This window comes from Apodemus sylvaticus, chromosome 11 (genome assembly GCF_947179515.1).
Source record: "Apodemus sylvaticus chromosome 11, mApoSyl1.1, whole genome shotgun sequence".
Lineage (NCBI taxonomy): Eukaryota > Metazoa > Chordata > Mammalia > Rodentia > Muridae > Apodemus > Apodemus sylvaticus.
The window spans coordinates 76,000,082-76,019,596 of record NC_067482.1 but is presented as its reverse complement, the minus strand read 5'-3'; the positions used below and the strand labels follow the sequence as shown (position 1 = coordinate 76,019,596).

Sequence of the window (19,515 nt, the reverse complement as noted above, 5' to 3'; positions counted from 1 at the left end):
AGGTAGGTCAGGGGGCACTTCATGCCCCTTAGCCCCAAAGCACCACCTTCCGTGCAGAGGCAGTGAACCTGGGATTCACGTGGACCTCAGGCCCCTCTGTGCCAGCCAGCCAGGACTTAGTGTCAGCCTTCCAGAGCTAGCCATCCATTGGAGGTCTAGAGTGCAGCTGGGCCCCAGCTCTGTCATCCCTAATCAACCATCACCTACACCTCAGACTCATCTGTGCTCAGGTACATAGAGCTCCATGTATGAACAAAATAGCTACCAGAGTTCTAGCATCCTCCTCCTGAGGGCTAGCAAGCTTGTTACCTACTAAGTAGAGGAGTGTTGTCAGGCCCAGGCCTGACTGTGATTTTCAGGGGGACTGGCAGCCAGACACTGGCCTCAGCTCTGTGGGTTAAGTAGTACAGTTGATCTCAGACCCTTGTTTGCTGCTGGTGGCAACTCAGGCAGCAGAAGCCCCTGGCAAGAGTGAGTGGTCAGTGGAGGCTTACATACACCTGCAAGTCTCTCAAATATGGTCATTGTGGGCTTTCTTCCAATAGAGTTTTTTGAGCTCATTTCCAAAGCTCAGAGCAACAGAGCCGATGACCAGCGTGGGCTGCTAAGGAAGGAAGACCTGGTGCTGCCTGAGTTTCTTCGCTTACCTTCTGGTTCCTCAGAACTTGCCCTGTCCAGCCCACCCCCTGTCAAGGGCTTTAGCAAGAGAGCTGTTACAGGCCATGGCCAGGAGGGAGCAGCTCAGACAGAGGAGAGCTACAGCGACAGCCCAGCTACCAGCCCTGCCTCAGCCCAGAGCCCCTGCTCAGCCTACAGTCCAGGCTCCGCCCACAGCCCCAGCTCCGCCCACAGCACCCCTGGGCCTCCTGGGACCACCCAACCTGGAGAGAAGCCTACAAAGCCCTCCTGCATCTCCACAGTGCAAGAGGGCACTGCACAGGCCTGGAGGAGGCTATCACCAGAAACGGAGGCTGGGGGCATCCAGACTCTGGAGGATGAGCAGGTGGCTGACCTGACCCTGATGGGGGAGGGGGACATCAGCAGCCCCAACAGCACGCTGCTACCACCACCCCCCACACCCCAAGACACACCAGGACCTACAAGACCAGGTACCTCCAGGTTCTGACTCTACACCCTTGACCTGTCCTGCTTACTGCCTAGGGCCTGCTCAACTCCATGTTTAATAAAGGGACCACTGAGGCAGGCAGCCCTTGCTTCACCTCTGTGTACTGAACCCTCCCGAGGGACGGGACGGGATGGCCTCCTCCTCCTATGTTTACGGGGCCTCCTTTGCCTTTTCTGAAAGGAAAGCAGGTGGCAGCCAAGGCTCAATCTCCCAGGGAGGTCACTGAGGTACCACGTTGAGCTGGTCCCGTGACGGTGCCATGGTGACCACATCCAGTGACACCTTGTGAAGGCCCAGGTCTCTGAGTGTGGATCTCACCTTTAAAACCTGCTTGCTGCCACTTTAGTGTTTTAGCCTCAAGATGGAAAAAAAAATAGTATTTGTTTTGAGCAAATCAGTAAGGGTCCCCTGCTGACAAGGTTCATGTTCTCAGGGTCAGCCTCTCTGTCCAGCCAGGACTCACTGGCTGCCCTCCACAGGTAAAGGCGCTGGTCACTGCTGGCCTCAGGGGTGCCCAGGCATTTCTCTTAGTGGAAGCGTGAGGTCCGGTGTACGCGGTCGGAGCAGTGTGCCGAGTACTGGGGATGCCTCTCTAGTCTCCCCCAAGACACTCCTGCTCCCACACAAGTGACAGGGCTCCTCACAGTAACAGTGCATGTTGCCTCTCATAGTTCCTGTCTAATGCCATGGCTGTGAGCTGCAGCAGGCAGTGTGGGCACCCCTCTGGGTCCTGCTTCCTGGGCCTGGTCTTCTAGGCCTCATGCATGTTTCATGTACTCTCACACACGTGGGCTGGACTCCAAGCCCCACCCAGTGGGGATACACCCGACAGGGAAGCACAAGGTGCCAGGAAGTGGCCCTGTGTGCATGCTTGGGCACCTCTGTCAGGCCACACCCTCCTTTCTGCTCCTTTGTAGCTGCCTGTTTACAGTTCTACCTGTGTTCTGACTCTGTTCTTCTACGAGAAATAAACTCTAGAGCTCATCACTGGACTGACTGAAAACTCCTTTCTTCTTCATTTGAGGGTGGGTTTTCTCTTTGGGATTGAAGTACAGACATATTTCTTTCTACACCTTAACCATTTTGAAGAAATTATGTAGATTTACCTTAAACAACCTTTTTAAAAATGATTATTTAAAATCTGTGTGTATGTGTGTTTTGCCTACATATTTGTATGTGTTCTACGTATGTGTCTGGTGCTCCCAGAGCCCAGAGGCGGGTGTCAGATCCCCTGGGACTGGAGTTAGAAATGGCTGGGAGCTGCCATATGGGCACTGGACCCAAACACAGGTCCTCTGAAAGAGCAGCAACTTGGCCACCGGGCCATCTCTCCAGCCTAGATATCCTGGCTTTCAAGAGACCATTCACTTTACAAAGTCCTGTCATGGGCCTGCCATGCACAGCTTTGTATCAAGAACACAAAGGTTTAAAAGTGGGACTAGACTTGTCCCTGCCCACTCTGCCTTCTGGCAGAGTCTTCCTCCCCTCAGGCCCATGGTCTCCCCAGCTTCCTCCTCCTACCCTTGCCTGGGCACTTGTACCACAGAAGAGGTGAGTAGAACAGAGGTCCTGGGGTTTGAGGCCCGTTCCCCTCTCAGGGAGGGCTGTGGAGCCTCTCTCTCTCACTGGCTGACAGCTCAGATGTCGGTGCCATATCTGGAGTGTTAGTCACTGCTGTGGAGACCCAGGTTGTGTAGTTTTACCCATTGGACACATGGACAGTGGCACCCAGTATGGTGGCCTTTGCTGGCATGTCCTGGATGTGTTAATGGGGGAGCAGGATCAGTACTAGACTTCAAGAAAGTAAGTCTCTAGTGCCCAAGGGAAACAGAGATATAGGGTCTGTGGGATTTGTCCTAGAAGAGATGACAGTGGGTGAGGTACTGGGCATGGGGGTGGGTGGGGGGACTTTGGCAGTAGCACATTGGTTGTGGCTTCCACCAGCCCATCCCTAGCCTCACTAGAGGGCTATAGGTGATAATAACTTTCCTCGTTTTCTAGGGGCAGTAGTCCCAGCACAGCTCCACTGCTCAGCTTGCTTTCCAAATACCCCAGTTTGTCTCTGTGCCAGCAATCGTAGGGCTTCTCTGTGTGGGAAAGTGCCTCGCTGAACCAGGCTCCTATAGGAGCACCCTCAGGCACCCACGTTCGGGTCCTTTCTGGATCTCTAATCAGGAGTGGGGACCAACTGCCTGCCACTTACCGCTGTCAGGATTTGAAGGCCCGCATCCTCCCAGCTACTCTCACTAATTCTATGAGAGAGGTTTTAGGGATGTGTTGGCCACCTCAGCCCCACGATGCAGTGGGAAAGGCATCAAAATGTAGTTACTGACATTCTAGACACTTTGATGGGTGTAGATGTTTGTGTGTGTATAAATGCCTCTATGCAATTATCTCCTGTATGTTTGTGTCTTGATATAGGAAATGCCAAAATATCCAAGTTTCTTCACGATAGGGAAAAGTAGATGAGTGTCTCCAGCCTGGGAGAACTTCCTCCTCAGCCCTCTTGGCGGGAGGCTTTTTCCTTTACAAAGGCATTACAAGGGGTGCAGAACCCAGAGGCCAAGCAGGACATTCCTGCAGACAACTCTGGAAATGGTGACTCACAGCTGTGAGTTGTTTTGACAGTCATTCCAGTCCACTGTTCTAGTATTGTCTGTTTGCTGGCCTGCCGACTCGCTGGGGGCTTGAAGAGGGCCTCTGGCTGGGGTGGCAGTGTGGGTCCGCAGCTTGGGTCCTGTGCTGTACCCCCTTCTCTGTCTCTGTCTCTGTGTCTCTGTTTCTGTCTGTCTCTGTGTCTCTATCTCTCTCTGTGTGTCTCTGTGTCTCTGTCTCCTGTCTGTGTCTCTGTCTCTGTCTCTGTCTCTCTCTCTCTCTCCATATCCTGAGAGGGTGTGGAGTTCTGCCCTGAAGACACTTTGTTTCAAGGAGGAAAGAAGCTTTGCAGAAGTGAGCTTGTGGTAATGGGGTCTGAGGTACAAACCACACAGCAGTCTCCTGCTGTGACCATGGCAAGAGAGAGCCCCACCCCCAACTCAGCACATAGCCGGCAGTAGTGTGGAGCCTAGGAAGGCTGGTCTGCTTCTCCCCAGGACTGGGGTCTTCAGCTGCCCGTCTCTTCACCATGGCTAGATTTGGTACCACTGTCCCACCTGCTCTCCTAGGTCCCTACCTCTGCCTCGCCTCATCCTCACCCTCTGGCCACTTGACAGCACAGCTGCTGGAGGCCAGGCTCGGGGTCTTGGCTAAGGACAGATCAGTAAACTGTCCCAGCTCTGGAAGGCCCGGTTCCTAAACGGAGCTCCCAAGAAATAGCAGAGCTGTGACCCCTTGTGGAAGGGGCCTCCACACAGCCATCCAGGGCCTTGTCCTGTCATGGCGGCTGTCTAGGGGCCCCAGCTCAGTTCCCCACTGCAGCTCTTCACCTTCCTGCCTACGCATTCAGAGGTGGCTGGGGCTTGGGACAGAGTCTTGTGACAGTTTGTCACCCTGGAGGTAAAGATAGCGTGACTGCTGCCCTGTGGTCACAGCCAGTGTGTCAGGCTTATCAGGCTTCCCCAAGCCCTGCATGATGTCACACTTCCTGAGCTGGGAGTGAGGGTGCACAGCCTTGCTGGACTCAAGTTCTATCCTGGCCAGGCAGTGGTGGCACACGCCTTTAATCCCAGCACTTGGGAGGCAGAGGCAGGAGGATTTCTGAGTTTGAGGCCAGCCTGGTCTACAGAGTGAGTTCCAGGACAGCCAGGGCTATACAGAGAAACCCTGTCTCAAAACAAAACAAAACAAACCCAGACTGTTCGTAGGAGGCATTTCCTCCTTGACAAGTTCCATCCAATTCTATCCCCTAGGTCCCCAGAGCACCTCTTGTGTCCTAAGGAACTTGTACGCTGGAAGTCCAGCATTCATGAGGCATAGACACGCCCAGGACACATCATCCCTGGGCCTGACACTCTCAGGTTTGCTAAGTTACCAAGGAAGGCATCTGCCAGGGGCCACTCCATAGCACATCTGGTTGCTGGCCTTGTCTGGTGGTTGGTATCAGGTAGATGTCAGGTTCCTGTTGCTGCCCTAAGATCCTGTACCTGCTGTACTACTGCTGCCCCTTACTCTGATCTGCCCCACCCCCATCCCATCCAGCACTGGCCCTCCCTAACCTTGAGGATTTCTTGGCTGTCCATACTCCAACATGCCAGCCTTGCGAGGTGCCATCCTCCGGACTCTCCCACTTCCTGTCCACTACTGTTCCTTGTACCAGTATCTACCCCAGCCACAGGTGAGAATGAGCCCAAAGCCCTGGACGTGTTTGTAGAGAAAGGCACCATAATCTAGCCCAGCTAGACCCTGAGCTGGGGTCTTTGTGGAGGCATCTGATGACCAGAGGTCACGAGTCAGAAGCAAGGCTAAGTAATTCTCCTTCCAGGTCTTCTGGTGTTCATGGTTCACCTGTGCCTGGGTCTTATGTCTCCTCCTTTCTAGGAGCATGGGTGGGGCATTAGGACCAGATAGTGCACACAGTCCTGAGAGTATAGGGACATAACTCAGGGCAGTATCCCTGCCCTGTGGAGATAGAAAGGGAAGAGGGACAGACGACTAGGGCTGAACCCCAAGAGTGGATTTACCTTAGGGGCTGAGCCCTCAACCTTACTTAGCTGTGTGCCATGGACCCTTAAGGATGGGCTTGGAGGTAGGCGTGCCCAGAGAGGCAGCAGCAGCTGGGGCAGAGAATGTCCACAAGTAAACGAAGAGGCTTGGGGGTGAAATGCCACCAGTGCTGACTGGAAGCTTCAGGCTCCCAGAGAGGAGCCTAGGTAATTCCTAGTCTCTGGGGCTCTGGAAAGACCCTGACGGATGGAGTGGCCCAATAGGACAGGTTAGCCAAGGGCCATTGTGAAGAAGTGGCCCAGAGGGTAGGAAATGAGATGCTGACATGGCCTTGCCTGGGTGCTTGAGAGTAATCAGCCTGAGGGAACTGGCGCCCAGAGGTGTGGCGTGGGCTTTCTGACCCAGACCGGCCCTGCCCAGTGGGGTCATTCTCCTAGCCTAGGGAGTTCTGTGGAGCCTTGGAGGGTAGGCTGGTCCTGAATGGTTGCTGTCTGAGTCACTGGCTGAGACTTGCCACATTCTCAGAGCAAGTCTAGACCAGGCAGGCAGGAAGTATAACCTTCCCCTCCTTGTGAGGTACATTTCCCTGATTCCCAGAAAATCTGTCCTGTCCCCTTCTGGGCACACAGGGTTGCTAGAGGTTGGAGTCTTCCTGAGTGTGCATCCAGGGCTGGAGGGGACTGAGGTCTCCGGTACCTATGTGGAGAACCTCACGGGTTCTTTGAGGAACTGATGGCATTCTACACGAATGCCTCAATGGTGCCCAGTGTTGGGGACCGATCCCTGTCTCCTAACATAACACATAATCTTGCCGCCATGGCATTTGGCACCGTGAAGGTCTGATGACGAGCAGGACAGGTCGTGGTAAGACTGAATCCCAGCAGGCCCTAGCCAAATGTTTGTTGATTGACCATAAAGCACACTGGGAGAGTGTTCCAGTCTTAACCACACTGGGCACCCTGTTACTGATAGCATCTGAGGTGGCTGAGCCTCTTCATGTGCCCTGGGATTTGTTAGATGATGAACTGGGGACTCTGAGCAGAGACATTGAACCTCTGTGTCCAAGCCTGAACTCAATGAGGTGGAAGCCACTTCTGGAAGCTTGAGCCAAGGGTAAGGTGGGGGACAAGGAGTCTTGGGGTCCACAGAGAAGCTGGGCCATCACAGACCCCGAATCCTTGTATCTGTAGAGGACTTGGCACTGCAAAGGGAGCAAAATTTTCACCTTTAGTAGCAAAACTGAGACCGAGAATAGTTGGTAGAATAAACTCCCATGTTCTGGGTTTTTGAAATGGAATGTTGGAAAGAGACTGTCTCTCTTGTCTGTCCACTGTGGGCTTTGGCAGGAGAGGCCCCGCTCTGCCTGTGAGCTCTCAGAAGTGGAAGGGAGTGAGGACTCATCTCTGCAGGACAGGTCTCATTCCTGATTTCAGTCTGTAGAGGGAAAGTGGGATGCTCTGGGGCTCCCTCAGAGTGTTAACCCTAGTGATGCTGCCCCTGACTAGGTACTCAGGACAGGGCCATGCAGGAAACTGAGACCTATCCCAAATGGAGCAACTCACCGACTATTACAGGGCTGTATGGATACTACACACACACACACACACACACACACACACACACACACACGCGCACACACACGCACACACACATATACACACACCTGAAATGAGTGCAAGGCTGGAGCAACTCACCGACTATTACTGGGCTGTATGGATACTACACACACACACACACACACGCACACACACACACACACACACGCACACACACACACACACGCCTGAAGTGAGTGCAAGGCTGGAGCAACTCACCGACTATTACTGGGCTGTATGGATACTACACACACACACACACACACACACATACACACACACACCTGAAGTGAGTGCAAGGCCCCTGCACAGCCAGCCACATCCATCAAGGCAGTCCTGGTGAAGATTTCTAAACCCATGTTGAGATCTAGAAACTTCCAAGGCAGTTTTGGGCATCTGGGGCAATGGGGAGATGTTCAGACCAGAGAGGTGGTGAGGAGAGTACAGAGGGCCCAGCAAGGGACAGATGATGATGCAGGAACAGGCTGGTGACAGAGGAACACAGGTGGCATAGTTTGGTGACATGGAGTCAAGGGGCACAGAGACCCAGAGTTTGTGTGACTGAAGACGACCCTAACACTGGGGAAAGGAGAGGGACTAGGGGAGCTGGGCTGGGAGGCCTGTTCTGGGAGCATCCCAGGGTCCCCAAGGCTTGAAAGATGCAGACGGCACCCAGGAGAAACAGGGTAGAGATTGCCTGGAGGTGAAGTGGATGGATGGTCAGACAAGGGGACTGGGAATCTGAGCAGGTGGGCTGGCTCTCTCCTTGTGGACTTTGCTTGAATCAAGGAAGAGCCCGTGAGGGGAGTCTCAGTGGGAAGTCCTTAGACAGCTCCTGTTCCTGCTCTCTGGGGACCTACTGTACCCCTGGTGCATGTACCCCTTTGGGTTACCCTGCGCCCTCCTGGCCACACCAGCTGCTTACAGCCCTGACCTGGAGTCCAGTATCCTCACTGGAAACCTGCCAGAGAGGAGTCTAGCTGTCATCCAGAAGATGAAGAGGGCTAGCTAGCCACACAGGGCTGGGGGAGGATGCCCGACACAGAGAACATGGACCAGAAGTGTCCGTGTGGTAGATGGGCAGAGGAGCTGCAAGGCCCAGCATCTGCTGAGATGCCCCCTATTGTGTGTGAGACCCCTGAGCAGTCTGACAGATGAAACTAGGGTACCCGTGTGCAGGTGCAGGGGAGTCCGTCCTGACTTCCTACAGTGTCCGAGGGCTGCCCAGGGCTTCCCCATCCTCTGAGCCCCGGGTCCCTTACTCACCACATCACAAAGGCCTGAGATTTGTGAGACTGAGGCACTGCCGGCTGTCAGGGCCACTCACCATGAGGTAGCTGGTTAGGAGAATTGTCTGTGGAGGCCCCTGCTAGGCATGATGACTGGCCTGAAGGTGTGGACGGCTGAGTGCCCTCTGACCTCCGCAGCCCTCCTATCCAGGTCCATGGCCTGTGACTGGAGATGGATTTGGTGTCTGCGCAGGGATGCTGGGGTGGGTTTCAGAAACCCACGGCTGAGCCAAGCAGGTGACAGCTTCTCTTCTCCCCATGACAGGGGGCAGGGCCCGAGGCAGTGGAGGCCTCCCAGTCAACAGGATCATCGACGTGGACCTCGTTTCGGGTGTGTCTCCTGGGTGGGGAGGCAGCATTCTGGGGGTTCAGCTGGGTCCCAGGAGGGTGAAAGCCAATGGACCCTTTTTACCAAATGGTCCTGGCCTGAGCCCCATCCCAGGTGAGCCCACTAAGCCCAGGGCCAGCACACACCATGCCACCTTTGTGTGAAGCCATCCTGACCCTGCAATTCCTCCTGCTCTGTGTGCTTTCTTCCGTGTTCATATGGGTGTTTGAGGAGGTCATGACTCAGACAGCAGGGGCCTGGTATTCTAGCATTGAGTCCTCAGGGGCCCGGGAAGAGCCAAGAGCCACCTCGGCCACAGTACCCTCAGGAGCCAAACTAGGAATGGAGGGGACAGCCTCGTCATGGGCTGGATTTAGACCCCTCCACAGCAGCCCGCCTTGGTATTCAGGCTTTGCCCAATAAAAATGCTTCTGAAGAGCTGCCGCGTACTGCATTGTGCTGAGTGCCGACGTCACATGCTACCCCCTTGGAGCCCTTACCCCTGCAGACGGCCCTAGGAAGAAAGACGTCTAGGGAGGAAGTGGTACTGGACATGAGGTCAAGGGTGGCTGCAAGAAGATAGCTTGGTGCTTGGGAACTAAAGGTCAGAATTGCCTCCCATCAGGTATGGGCTCCATGGCTATCTCTGGGACACTGAGGGCAGCCACACCCCCATATTGTCCATTCACAATGAGCCTTACAGATGACTTGGGGTTCTGGGACATCTGTGTTCTTCTGTCTCATCTAAGTTTGGCCATTGGTGAGAACAGGGCTTGATTTTGATTTATGGTGGTGTCACTGTGGTTTCATTCCTGCCCACCGTACCCACTGTGCACAGTGGAGCCTTCCTGCCCCTGGCCCTGCCCCCTCCCTAGTCTCATTCAGGTGACCCAGGGGGTTTCTAGAGATGGGGCATCTGAACTAAAACCTGACTGTAGATAAGGTCTGTAGGTGGGCAAGAGCCAGTGTGTCTGAGGCTGAGACCCGAGTGAATCTGGCTATAGAATGGGAAGTCCTGACATGGCAGGACATCAGTGAGAAGCAGGAGGGGAAGGGCCCCGGGGTGATGCTGGCCTGAATCTGTAAGACACATTGTCACAATCCCAGATTGCCTCAGTAGAGGCCCCAGCACTGACAGTCAATTGCCAAGCTGCTAATCTCACATCTGTCCCTGGAATTGGAGCTGGACTGGCTGGAAGGTTTCTCAGAGAGCATCCTCTCTGTGGCACCTCAGTCATGCACATCCCAGCAGCAACACTTCTCAACACCGCAGTGTCCTAGCACTCATAGCATCTGCCTAGTACCCACTGGGTGCCAGCACTACTGTTTCCCCAGTACCTCTGTGCTTAGGCACCACCATATCCCAACACCTCTGCCCAGAACTACCATGCCCTTGGTACCCATTGTGCCCCACCATGCTTCTAGCACCTACTTTGGCAAGCTTGGGTGCTGCTTGGCTAGTCTGCTCAGGAATTGGAGAGGAGATCCCAAGACAGCTAGAGCCCTGGGTGCCACTCCAGTTTGCCTAGGCCCCCCAGTGCTTGGCTGGAGCCACAGAGATGCCCTCTCTGTATAGCCTGCCCAACTCAAGACATGCAGAGGATGCCCACAGGTAACCGGACTGGGAAAGCCGACTGGGGGAGGTATCCAGGCTTTCTGGTAAGGATACAGTTCTCAGGGTCACAGCACTTGGCCCAGGAGCAACGCTCTCCTCTCTTTAGTTGTTATGTGGCAATGGGTAGAGGAGATACCCTCCACCCTGTGTTGACATCTGTGTAATAGGGACAGTATTGTCCCCACCATGAGTCAGTAGCTGGCTGGGAAGAACTGGAACTCTCAGGTCCCTGCATGCAACAGGTCCAGTAAAGGTCTCACGGACAGGAGTGGCCAGCAGTACAGCCATGCAACTGTGCCTGGGAGGCCTGGCTCTGTCCAGCCCAAGTCACACTGGAAGACTTCCTGGAAGAGGCTGAGACTAGAGGGTGGTGTCGGGCCTAGGAGCAGTATAGCCTTTGCCAGAGAACAACAGCTGCCCCCGCAGAGCAGGCAGAGCTGGGGCAGCAGGGTGGCGCCATGGCCATCCTAACGGGATGCACGTGGGAGGCAGGGTTAATCATTATCGTGTAACCTTGACCCCACCTGCCCTGGCCACATTCCCTGGCTACTCTGCTCCTGCTACACCTCGCGCCAGCTCAGGAGGAGCCATGGGGCAACGGGCCTGGTTCCGGAGCCTCTGTTCCTTACCCAGGCCATGTCCCTTCCTGCTGCTCCTGCTGCTGCTGGCGGTGCCTCGGAGGGCCCAGCCCCAGGCTGGCAGGGTGAGCACTGCCCCTCTCCCTTGCATGTGGCCAAGGGTTCCTGGGAAGAGGCCAGAGAGAGGGCCCCAGAGAAAGGGTGAGGAGTGAGCTAGGGGCCCCGTGTGGTGGCCTGTGGAGTGAAAGCTGTCATTTACACCGAGAGGTGGCCTAGGCAGGTCTGCAGTGCTCGGGCCTGAACTTCTTGGGGTCCTCTTATTGCCCCCTATGTAGCCCAGGCCCTGGAGTATGGCGGCCCTGGGGCTTCTGTTGCATTCCAGTGTTTGAGGTGGGTGTAGGAGACCTCTGAGTGCTTCAGCTGTTCCTCTCCACCCCAGAACTGACCCCACGGTTGCATCTCAAGACAAGGGTGACTTGGGGGCCTGTAATTCTTAAGCTAGCATGTTGAATTTGGAAGGAAAATAAGCACTCAGATTTGGAAGGAAAAGTCCAGAGGTCTTGGGGACATCCACTGTCTCTTGGACCTGCCCTAAGGGAGTTCAGGCCCGTGGCTTATCTGACTGGTGGAGTCCGTGTGAAGGACTGTCCCACACTGACGCCGCTGTGGCCCTTTGGGCTCCTAGAACCACACAGAGCCCCCAGGACCTAATGTTACAGCCACCCCCATGATCCCCACGATCCCTGCGACCCCTGGGAACTTCAGCACCTCAACAGAAACTGCTCCAGAGGCAGAGGCAGAGACTGAGGGACCCCAAAGTGAGAGGTCCCTTCCTCCCTCCAGCAGCAGCAGCCCCCTTGGGGGCCAAGGTAGGTCAGACACTGCATCGGGGAGGCAGCGAAAGAGGTGTGGGGCCTGGGAAGGGGTGGAGTACCCAGTGGGACCCTGATCCCTGACACCCCTCCACAGTGCTCACCGAGTCCGGGCAGCCATGCAGGTTTCCTTTCCGCTATGGTGGCCGCATGCTGCACTCCTGTACCTCTGAGGGAAGTGCCTACAAGAAGTGGTGAGTCTCAGAGTGGGGTAGGGGCTGAGGCACCTCCACAGGTTCCCATTGTGGACTCTGGTGAACCCTGAGGCTAGTGGGCCTCAGTGCCCAGTAGGTGCATCTCGTGAACAGGTGCTCCAGGGTGCCCAGGCAGAGATGGGTTGGGCTCTGGGCAGGGACTCAGTTTGATCCTCTGACTCGACCCCTCCAACCTTCCAGGTGTGCCACAACACACAACTATGACCGAGACCGGGCCTGGGACTACTGTGCAGAGGCCACGCTGCCTGTGGAAGGCCCAGGTGGGTATGTGGGGGGGCTTGCCTGAGCCCCCAGGAAGGGCTTTGACAGGGTGCTTAGGTTGGGAGTACAGGGGTCAGTGTGCCTGGTGAGGACACTAGTGACCTGGTAGGGGTTTCTGCGTGGAGTTGGGGGTGGTCTGGAGTTTGATCCTCCTAAGCTCAGCAATAAATAGGGACAAAATTGCTGCCAGCCCAGAGGGCAACATAGGGTGCTTCACCCAGACAGGACCTAGCCTCCCTAGACCCTGGGCGGCTTTGGTGAGCATTGGTGATCCCAGGGCTCCCTCTTGTGGTGAGATCTATCCATGTAGCCTTGAACAGGCCCTGAGTCCAACAGACCGAGCCTGGAAACCTGTGGGTGGGCTGTCCCAGGGGACTTGAGAGGGACCCCTGTCACCTACCAGAGCACGTATAGATAGATGTGTAGGGTGGAAGGCAGAGCCATGGGATACCCTCTCCAATCCTGGGCCGGGGTCACTAGGAGGTGGGAACTTGTTCACTTAGCAACCCAGAGAGGATAGTGTGAGCCTTCACAGCGAGGGTGGAGGGACTCCAAAGACTCTCGCCACCAGCCATCAATCATATCCCCTCCTGTGTGTACCCAGCTGCCCCAGATCCTTGTGCCTCTGGGCCCTGCCTCAATGGGGGCACATGCTCCAGCACCCATGACCATGTGTCCTACCACTGCTCGTGCCCGCTGGCCTTTACAGGCACGGACTGTGGCACAGGTGAGAGGTCCTCGGGGACTCAGGAGTGGAGCCATTCTGGGAGGCCGGGAGAGCAGCTGCTGAGTCTGGCCCTGGGTGGGTGGTGCCTGCCTGGGGGAGGGGAACTGCACGGGTGCTGTGGGAACACGGTGTGACTGACTCGCAGAGAAGTGCTTTGATGCAACACGCTACGAGTATTTTGAGGTGGACGACCACTGGGTCCATGTGAGCGAGGGACATGTGGAGCAGTGCAGCTGTATCGAGGGCCAGGCCCGGTGTGAAGACACCCACCACACAGGTACGTCACGGCCAACCTCAGGGAGGTCTAGGTTCCCCGGCCCGTGGGGTTAGTGAGCCACGTCCTTTAGGGAGGTGCTCCTCCTTCCCTCAAGCATACGGTTACCCAGCAATGTGGGCATGGGGAAAGAGCTCAGCTCTGTCCCTTCCATGAGTTCCTGGGGACCAGGTTTAGCTTCCGGGCTCTCCCCTAGCTTGTCTGAGCAACCCGTGTCTGAATGGAGGCACCTGCCACCTGATTGTGGGCACAGGGACCAGCGTCTGCACCTGCCCGTCAGGCTATGCTGGGCGATTCTGCAACATCGGTAAGCCACTTTCCTTCCAGTTTGATGGGGCAAACCTGGGTATCGGTGTCAGAGGGCCTTGCTGTGACCTGGCCTCATGACATCCACCGTGCCTACAGTTCCCACTGAGCGCTGCTTCCTGGGAAATGGTACAGACTACCGTGGCGTGGCCAGCACCTCCGCCTCAGGCCTGAGCTGCCTGGCCTGGAATTCTGACCTGCTCTACCAGGAGCTGCATGTGGACTCAGTGGGTGCTGCTGCCCTGCTTGGCCTGGGCCCTCACGCTTACTGCCGGTCAGCACCTAACGGCCACTATACCTCTTTCTGCGTAAGCAAAGGATTGGACAGAGTGGCTTCCCAGACTCAGCAGGGGCTAACACGGCCAAGACGGCTGTTAGCCTCTGCCTCTTGGGATGGTGGGTTCAAGCGTGCCCACCACGGTCTGCAGAGACAGCACACAGCTCTAGGTGTTAGGGTGGTCCTCTAACGATAGTGATGCTGTGACTTCCTTGTCTGCCTCCAGGAACCCAGACAAGGACGAGAGGCCTTGGTGCTATGTGGTGAAGGACAACGCACTGTCGTGGGAGTATTGCCGCCTGGCAGCCTGTGGTGCGGGCACCCTGATAGGTTGAGGGCAGAGGAGGGGTGCGGACCCTCAGACAGGCCAGTGGAGGGGACTCAGTGGTGCCCTGTAGTTAAACTCTGGTGTGGCCAGCTCCGAGGGCTGGGAACATCTAGCCATTTGGAATGTGAAGTGAGATCTCATTGTGGGAGAGACAGGACTTACTCTGTAGCAGGTGACCTGGCCTTGCCAGAGCCTGCAGTCTGCATTTTACTGTCTCATCTGTAGAGTAGGGAACAGAGGCTCCCTGGGTAACTGCTCAGAGCCTCGGGCCTGGGGGAGTGGGCTATGGGTCCAGGTAGGACCCCTCTGGCTCTTCCCTGTCTCTAGGGAAATCCAGGGGTTTGAACTGATGACCTCCACTCCCAGAATCCCTGGCCAGAGTCTATTCCCGAACCCCGGAGGTCCTAGTGACCCTGCCTGAGTCAGCCCCAGCGGCACGTCCGGCCTGTGGCAAGAGGCACAAGAAGAGGACCTTCTTGAGGCCACGCATCATCGGTGGCTCGTCGTCTTTGCCTGGCTCACACCCCTGGCTGGCTGCCATCTACATTGGGGATGGCTTCTGCGCTGGGAGCCTTGTCCACACCTGCTGGGTGGTGTCTGCAGCCCACTGCTTCTCCAACAGGTGAGCGCGCTGGCCGAACCCCGCAACCACCACCCAGGAGCCCTCCCTCCACCACCCAGGAGCCCTCCCTCCACCACCCAGGAGCCCTCCACCACCCAGGAGCCCTCCCTCCACCACCCAGGAGCCCTCGTCCCTTCCCACGTGCTCCTCCTTCCATTCTGCCTGCGTTCTGCCCTCCTTGGGCGTCACCCACATGCCACGCCCCTACCCTCATTCTGTTCCATGGGCCCTGCCTGTGACTCACAGTCCTCTCCAGCATCAGCACATTTCCGTCCTTCCGTCTGTTGACCATTTTTCCTGTTCTCCTAACATACCTTTTGGTCCCACTGTGGCCTAATGCTTGTCCTGGGCACTGAGGTAGTCACAGGGCTTCGGAGCAGAGCATCTCCTGCAGCCGCCTTATGTCCCTGTGCAGGGGGTTTGGGGGAGCACTGTCCTGCCATCTGCATAGACCCTACCTCTCCCAGAGCCGAGGGGTGAGATAGAGATAGATAGTGTCCAAAGTCAGAGACATGCCCTGTAGACCACCCTGTGCCTGTGCCTAGGTGTTTAAGGGGCACTTAGCTGGATTTCCCCCAAGGAATCAGGGGGCTCAGTTACATGCAGTAGAGCCTCTAGGGTCACTGCATAGCCAGGAAACTGAGGCCCAGCTCACTGGATGGGCTCCTAGGAGTGAGGGTTCCACCCAGCAAGGCTGCAGCCTGAGACACCAGGACCACCTGGACTGAATAGAAAACCCCAGCAGTTCCTCCTAGCCCCCTGTCCTGGGAGCAATGCAGTTGTACCTGAAGACCCTACAGGTCAGGCCAGGCCAGGCCAGGCCAGGCCAGGCCGGGGCAGGGCCTATAGGCAGATCAAAACTCCACCCATGGGGCATATTCTCAGAGCAGACCTCGCCTGAAGGCACCACTGGCTTACGAATGAAACCCATGAAGCGAGGGCTCCTGGGCCAGGGTCACCATGGCTCCGCCTCCCTTGTCAGTCTTGATTCTGCTGTCACATGGGTTGGAAATGTCTGCAGACCTTTCCCAGGGCTGTGACCCTCTTGCTTGGCCATGACCAACAAGTACAGGGGCCAAGGTTGGGGAGACCTGATAGTGCCGAGGAGAGGGCTGGGTCCCACTCCTGCCAGCTTCCTGTGCAGCCCCCCCAGGGACAGCATCACAGTGGTACTGGGTCAGCACTTCTTCAACCGCACAACGGATGTGACACAGACATTTGCCATTGAGAAGTATGTTCCCTACACCCTGTACTCGGTGTTCAACCCCAACGACCATGACCTTGGTGAGCTCAGGGCCTCGGCAAGGTGTGTGTGTGTGTGTGTGTGTGGAGGGGGGGGGGGTGTTTGTGTGCCCCAAGCCAGAGCCCAGACAAGGGTAGGAGCTGGGCAGACACAGGGGGAAGGAGGAAAGGGGAATCGTGTTGCCCTTTCTCTGGTCTCAGGCCACCAGCCACCCCCCCTCACCCATTTCATGGGACTGCCTCTGTGGATCTCTGTGTAGTGTGGGCTTCCCTGCCCAGGCTGACCCCTGGCCTCTCTCCCTCCCAGTCTTGATCCGGCTGAAGAAGAAGGGAGAGCGCTGCGCTATCCGCTCCCAGTTTGTTCAGCCCATCTGCCTGCCTGAGGCGGGCGGCTCCTTCCCTACTGGACACAAGTGTCAGATCGCGGGCTGGGGTCACGTGGATGAGAGTGAGTGGAAGGCAGTTCCAACCGGTGGGTGTCAGGGCGGGGTGGGGGAAGACAGGCGACAAACCTGCCTGCCCTGAAAGTGCAGTACTCCACAGATGTGAGCGGCTATTCCAGCTCCCTGAGGGAGGCACTGGTCCCCCTCGTTGCTGACCACAAGTGCAGCAGCCCTGAGGTGTATGGTGCAGACATCAGCCCCAACATGCTCTGTGCCGGTTACTTCGATTGCAAGTCCGATGCCTGCCAGGTATGCTGCTGCCCAGCCCCGGCCTGGATGGCACAGATGGGGTGTTACTGGAATTTTCTGACCCTCCCAGGGCTAGTGGGGAGCCTAAGGCAGAGAGTCCACCCACTGTGGAGCCCTTGGCACCTCCTGGAGGGCATCTGTTCAGACAGTTCTCTTCCTACTGCAAGGAGGCCAGACAAAGCCCCGCAACAGTTAGGGCCGTCCACACGACATCGGACCCCAAGGGCTACAGTGATCTGTCCAGATGTCTCTTGAATTCTCAGCAATCAGTCAGTAATAAATGTTTGTCAAGGGTGTCGTAGGCCAGGCTATGGTCATGGTTACGTGTCAGCCTGCTTCACCATGGACAGGTTGTTGATGCCCTTTAAACAGGCAAGGAAACCGAGTCTTAGAGAGGTTCGGATCCCTTTTCTGAAGTGGCACAGGTGAGACAGGGTAAAGTGGACAGGACTTGATTCTGGGACAATCTCTTCCTGGGGAAGAGAGCAGTTGCACTTGTTCTAAGAGATGCAGAGAACGTATGTCAGGCACGAGGAGGAGTTTCAGACGGTGACCTAGCACGCCGGGACTCCATGCAGTCCTCATGGAGATCGGACCAGAGTTGTGGGGTGTGGAGGTGAGAAAGCTTTCCCAACTGTTGCAAAATAGGATGCCTTCCTGACTGATTGGACTCAGGAAAGAGGCCTCACTTCTCAGAAATACCTGTGTCTGCCTCTAGGCAGTCAGCCTTGAAAATCCTGTCTTCAGGGAGCATCAGAGTCTCTGGCTAGCTTATTACTTCAGGACATTTGCAGCACTGGAAGCCTAGGTGCTCAGGACCCTGGTTGTTGGTGCGCAGGTGGCTGAGCTTGGTCTCTGTTCCAGGGGGACTCAGGCGGGCCCTTGGTCTGTGAGAAGAACGGTGTGGCTTACCTGTATGGTATCATCAGCTGGGGCGACGGCTGTGGGCGGCTCAACAAGCCGGGAGTCTACACCCGTGTGGCCAATTACGTGGACTGGATCAACGACCGCATCCGACCGCCCAAGCGACCCGCGGCTACCTCCTGAACCCCGGCCCTCAACGAGGAGATGCTCATAATTCCCTTTCTACTACCAACAATAAAAATGTTTCCAAGGACTTGGCTTCACAGTGTCACTGCCCCTGGCCAGGCAGCTCTTTGTGTCCAAGCTATGACCTGGGTCTTCAGTATAGATGGTGTGGCTTCAGGGGTGGCACCTGAAGCCAGTGTAGCTCCTGGGTGTGGTTGGGAGCTTCCAAGTTCACAAAAATAGCCCTAGAGGGCCAGATGGGATATTAAAGTCAGACTCCTCTAGGCCCTACCCCAGACGGACAGATCTATGTCCATGGTCCAGGCACCCTAAGCTACTTGGGTGAGACATTGAAGCCAAGTCCAGTTCCTCAGGTCATGAGCAAAGACCTGCACCAAACAGAGCTAAAGAGGATAGCTTCAAGATGGCAGCCTTCCAAACGTCCCCATCAGCTGTAACAGTTCTGAAGGAGATCTGAGGCGCAGGGCCCATATCTGGGGTGTAGTAACTTGCCTACTGCTGGTCCTAAGTGCATAGGAGCCAGGCTCGCCTCTGTTCACACAGGATATGAAGCTAACTTATTCTGGAAAGGAGAAAATGGTGCAGCCAGGGACTGTGGGAGCCTGTGGGCTATGGGAGGAGCTGGGTATGTCTCAAGGGTCTTCAAAGTCTCTGGCATGAAAATTCATCGCCAGTTGAGGAAGTACATAGAGGTGCTGTAAAGCAAGTTGGCAGATAAGGTTAGGACAGGGCAGAGTCCAGCCACCCCTCTGGGTGCCCAAAGCGAGCACACTCAGACTATCCGGCCAGCAGATGGCGCCTTGCTCAGTGTCTTTCCCCATGTCTGTCCTCCTGGGATGACCTGAGGTGCTCCTGGCTATATACCCTCTGCAGCTTCACCCACTGTTCTCACATGGCCGCAGGAGCCTGCCATGCCCTACCTAGCATCTGTTCATCTCTGGGTGATGCCTTTGCCCACTCAGAAGTCATCAAGTGCTCAGCCTGTGGCCTCACGACCCACCTATGAATTATACTACTACCTGAAGTACCAGGAGGTTCTCTGTGGATGACCCTCATTCCCTCATCCTCCCCTATTACGACATCCCGTGAAGCTGACTGAAGGGACTGGTCCAGCAGGGTCTGCTCCCAATGCCTTCTTCCTGGTCAGAAGGACCCTGGCTCTGCCAGGCCCACATCTCAGTCCTGAAGAGTTTAGGACTGCAGCCAGAAACCTGGCTGGTGTAATCCAGACAAGACGTGTGTTCTACCCAGGCAACAGGAAGCAGGTGGCCAGCTACTTGCTGACATTGGTCTACTGGTCCGGTTTGTTCCATGGAAGTGTGGGGATAGCAAGTCCCCAGTTGTGTGACCCCCCCAACATAGGGACCTTTAAGTCAACTCAGAGCCAGTGGAGCTGGCGGGATGATTTTGGTTTTCCTGGGTGACGATTAGAATGCTATAGCCCAGAGTGACCGGAGTCAGCACAGAGAGAGGTTAGTGTACAGGTATGTGCAGATGGGTGAGTCTGTTTGGACTC

At 56.1% G+C, this 19,515-nt stretch overlaps 2 protein-coding genes across 8 annotated transcripts in view; both read left to right on the top strand.

Moving 5' to 3' along the window:
- Rgs12 (regulator of G protein signaling 12) overlaps positions 1-9,372 on the top strand; it is a 96,811-nt gene extending 87,439 nt beyond the window's left edge. For 3 of the 7 annotated variants that reach the window (XM_052198534.1, XM_052198535.1, XM_052198532.1), the window contains exons 16-17: positions 546-1,109; positions 8,878-9,368. In XM_052198534.1, coding sequence (XP_052054494.1) covers positions 546-1,109; positions 8,878-9,104 — 791 coding nt within the window. In that variant the 3' untranslated portion in view covers positions 9,105-9,368. Of the gene's footprint in view, positions 1-545; positions 2,117-8,877 lie in introns of those variants that run through there. The other 4 variants (XM_052198528.1, XM_052198529.1, XM_052198530.1 and 1 more) reach the window with 3 other exon arrangements.
- A 133-nt stretch (positions 9,373-9,505) lies between these two features.
- On the top strand, positions 9,506-18,058 carry Hgfac (HGF activator). The gene is made up of 14 exons (XM_052199378.1): positions 9,506-11,258; positions 11,819-12,002; positions 12,103-12,199; positions 12,401-12,480; positions 13,086-13,208; positions 13,354-13,485; positions 13,679-13,789; positions 13,888-14,062; positions 14,292-14,377; positions 14,760-15,015; positions 16,160-16,299; positions 16,565-16,705; positions 16,801-16,949; positions 17,814-18,058. The coding sequence occupies exons 1-14, from the start codon at positions 11,031-11,033 to the stop codon at positions 17,994-17,996; spliced, it is 2,085 nt and encodes a 694-aa protein (XP_052055338.1). The 5' UTR covers positions 9,506-11,030; the 3' UTR covers positions 17,997-18,058.
- The last annotated feature ends 1,457 nt before the right edge of the window (positions 18,059-19,515 follow it).

What these genes read in the sequence shown, in the direction of transcription:
- Hgfac (XM_052199378.1), top strand. Translation starts at nt 11,031, where the DNA reads ATGCACGTGGGAGGCAGGGTTAATCATTATCGTGTAACCTTGACCCCA. An exon ending in AGGCACGGACTGTGGCACAG is followed by an intron (nt 13,209 to 13,353) that starts GTGAGAGGTCCT and finishes ACTGACTCGCAG; the next exon opens with AGAAGTGCTTTGATGCAACA. An exon ending in CTGGGGTCACGTGGATGAGA is followed by an intron (nt 16,706 to 16,800) that starts GTGAGTGGAAGG and finishes AGTACTCCACAG; the next exon opens with ATGTGAGCGGCTATTCCAGC.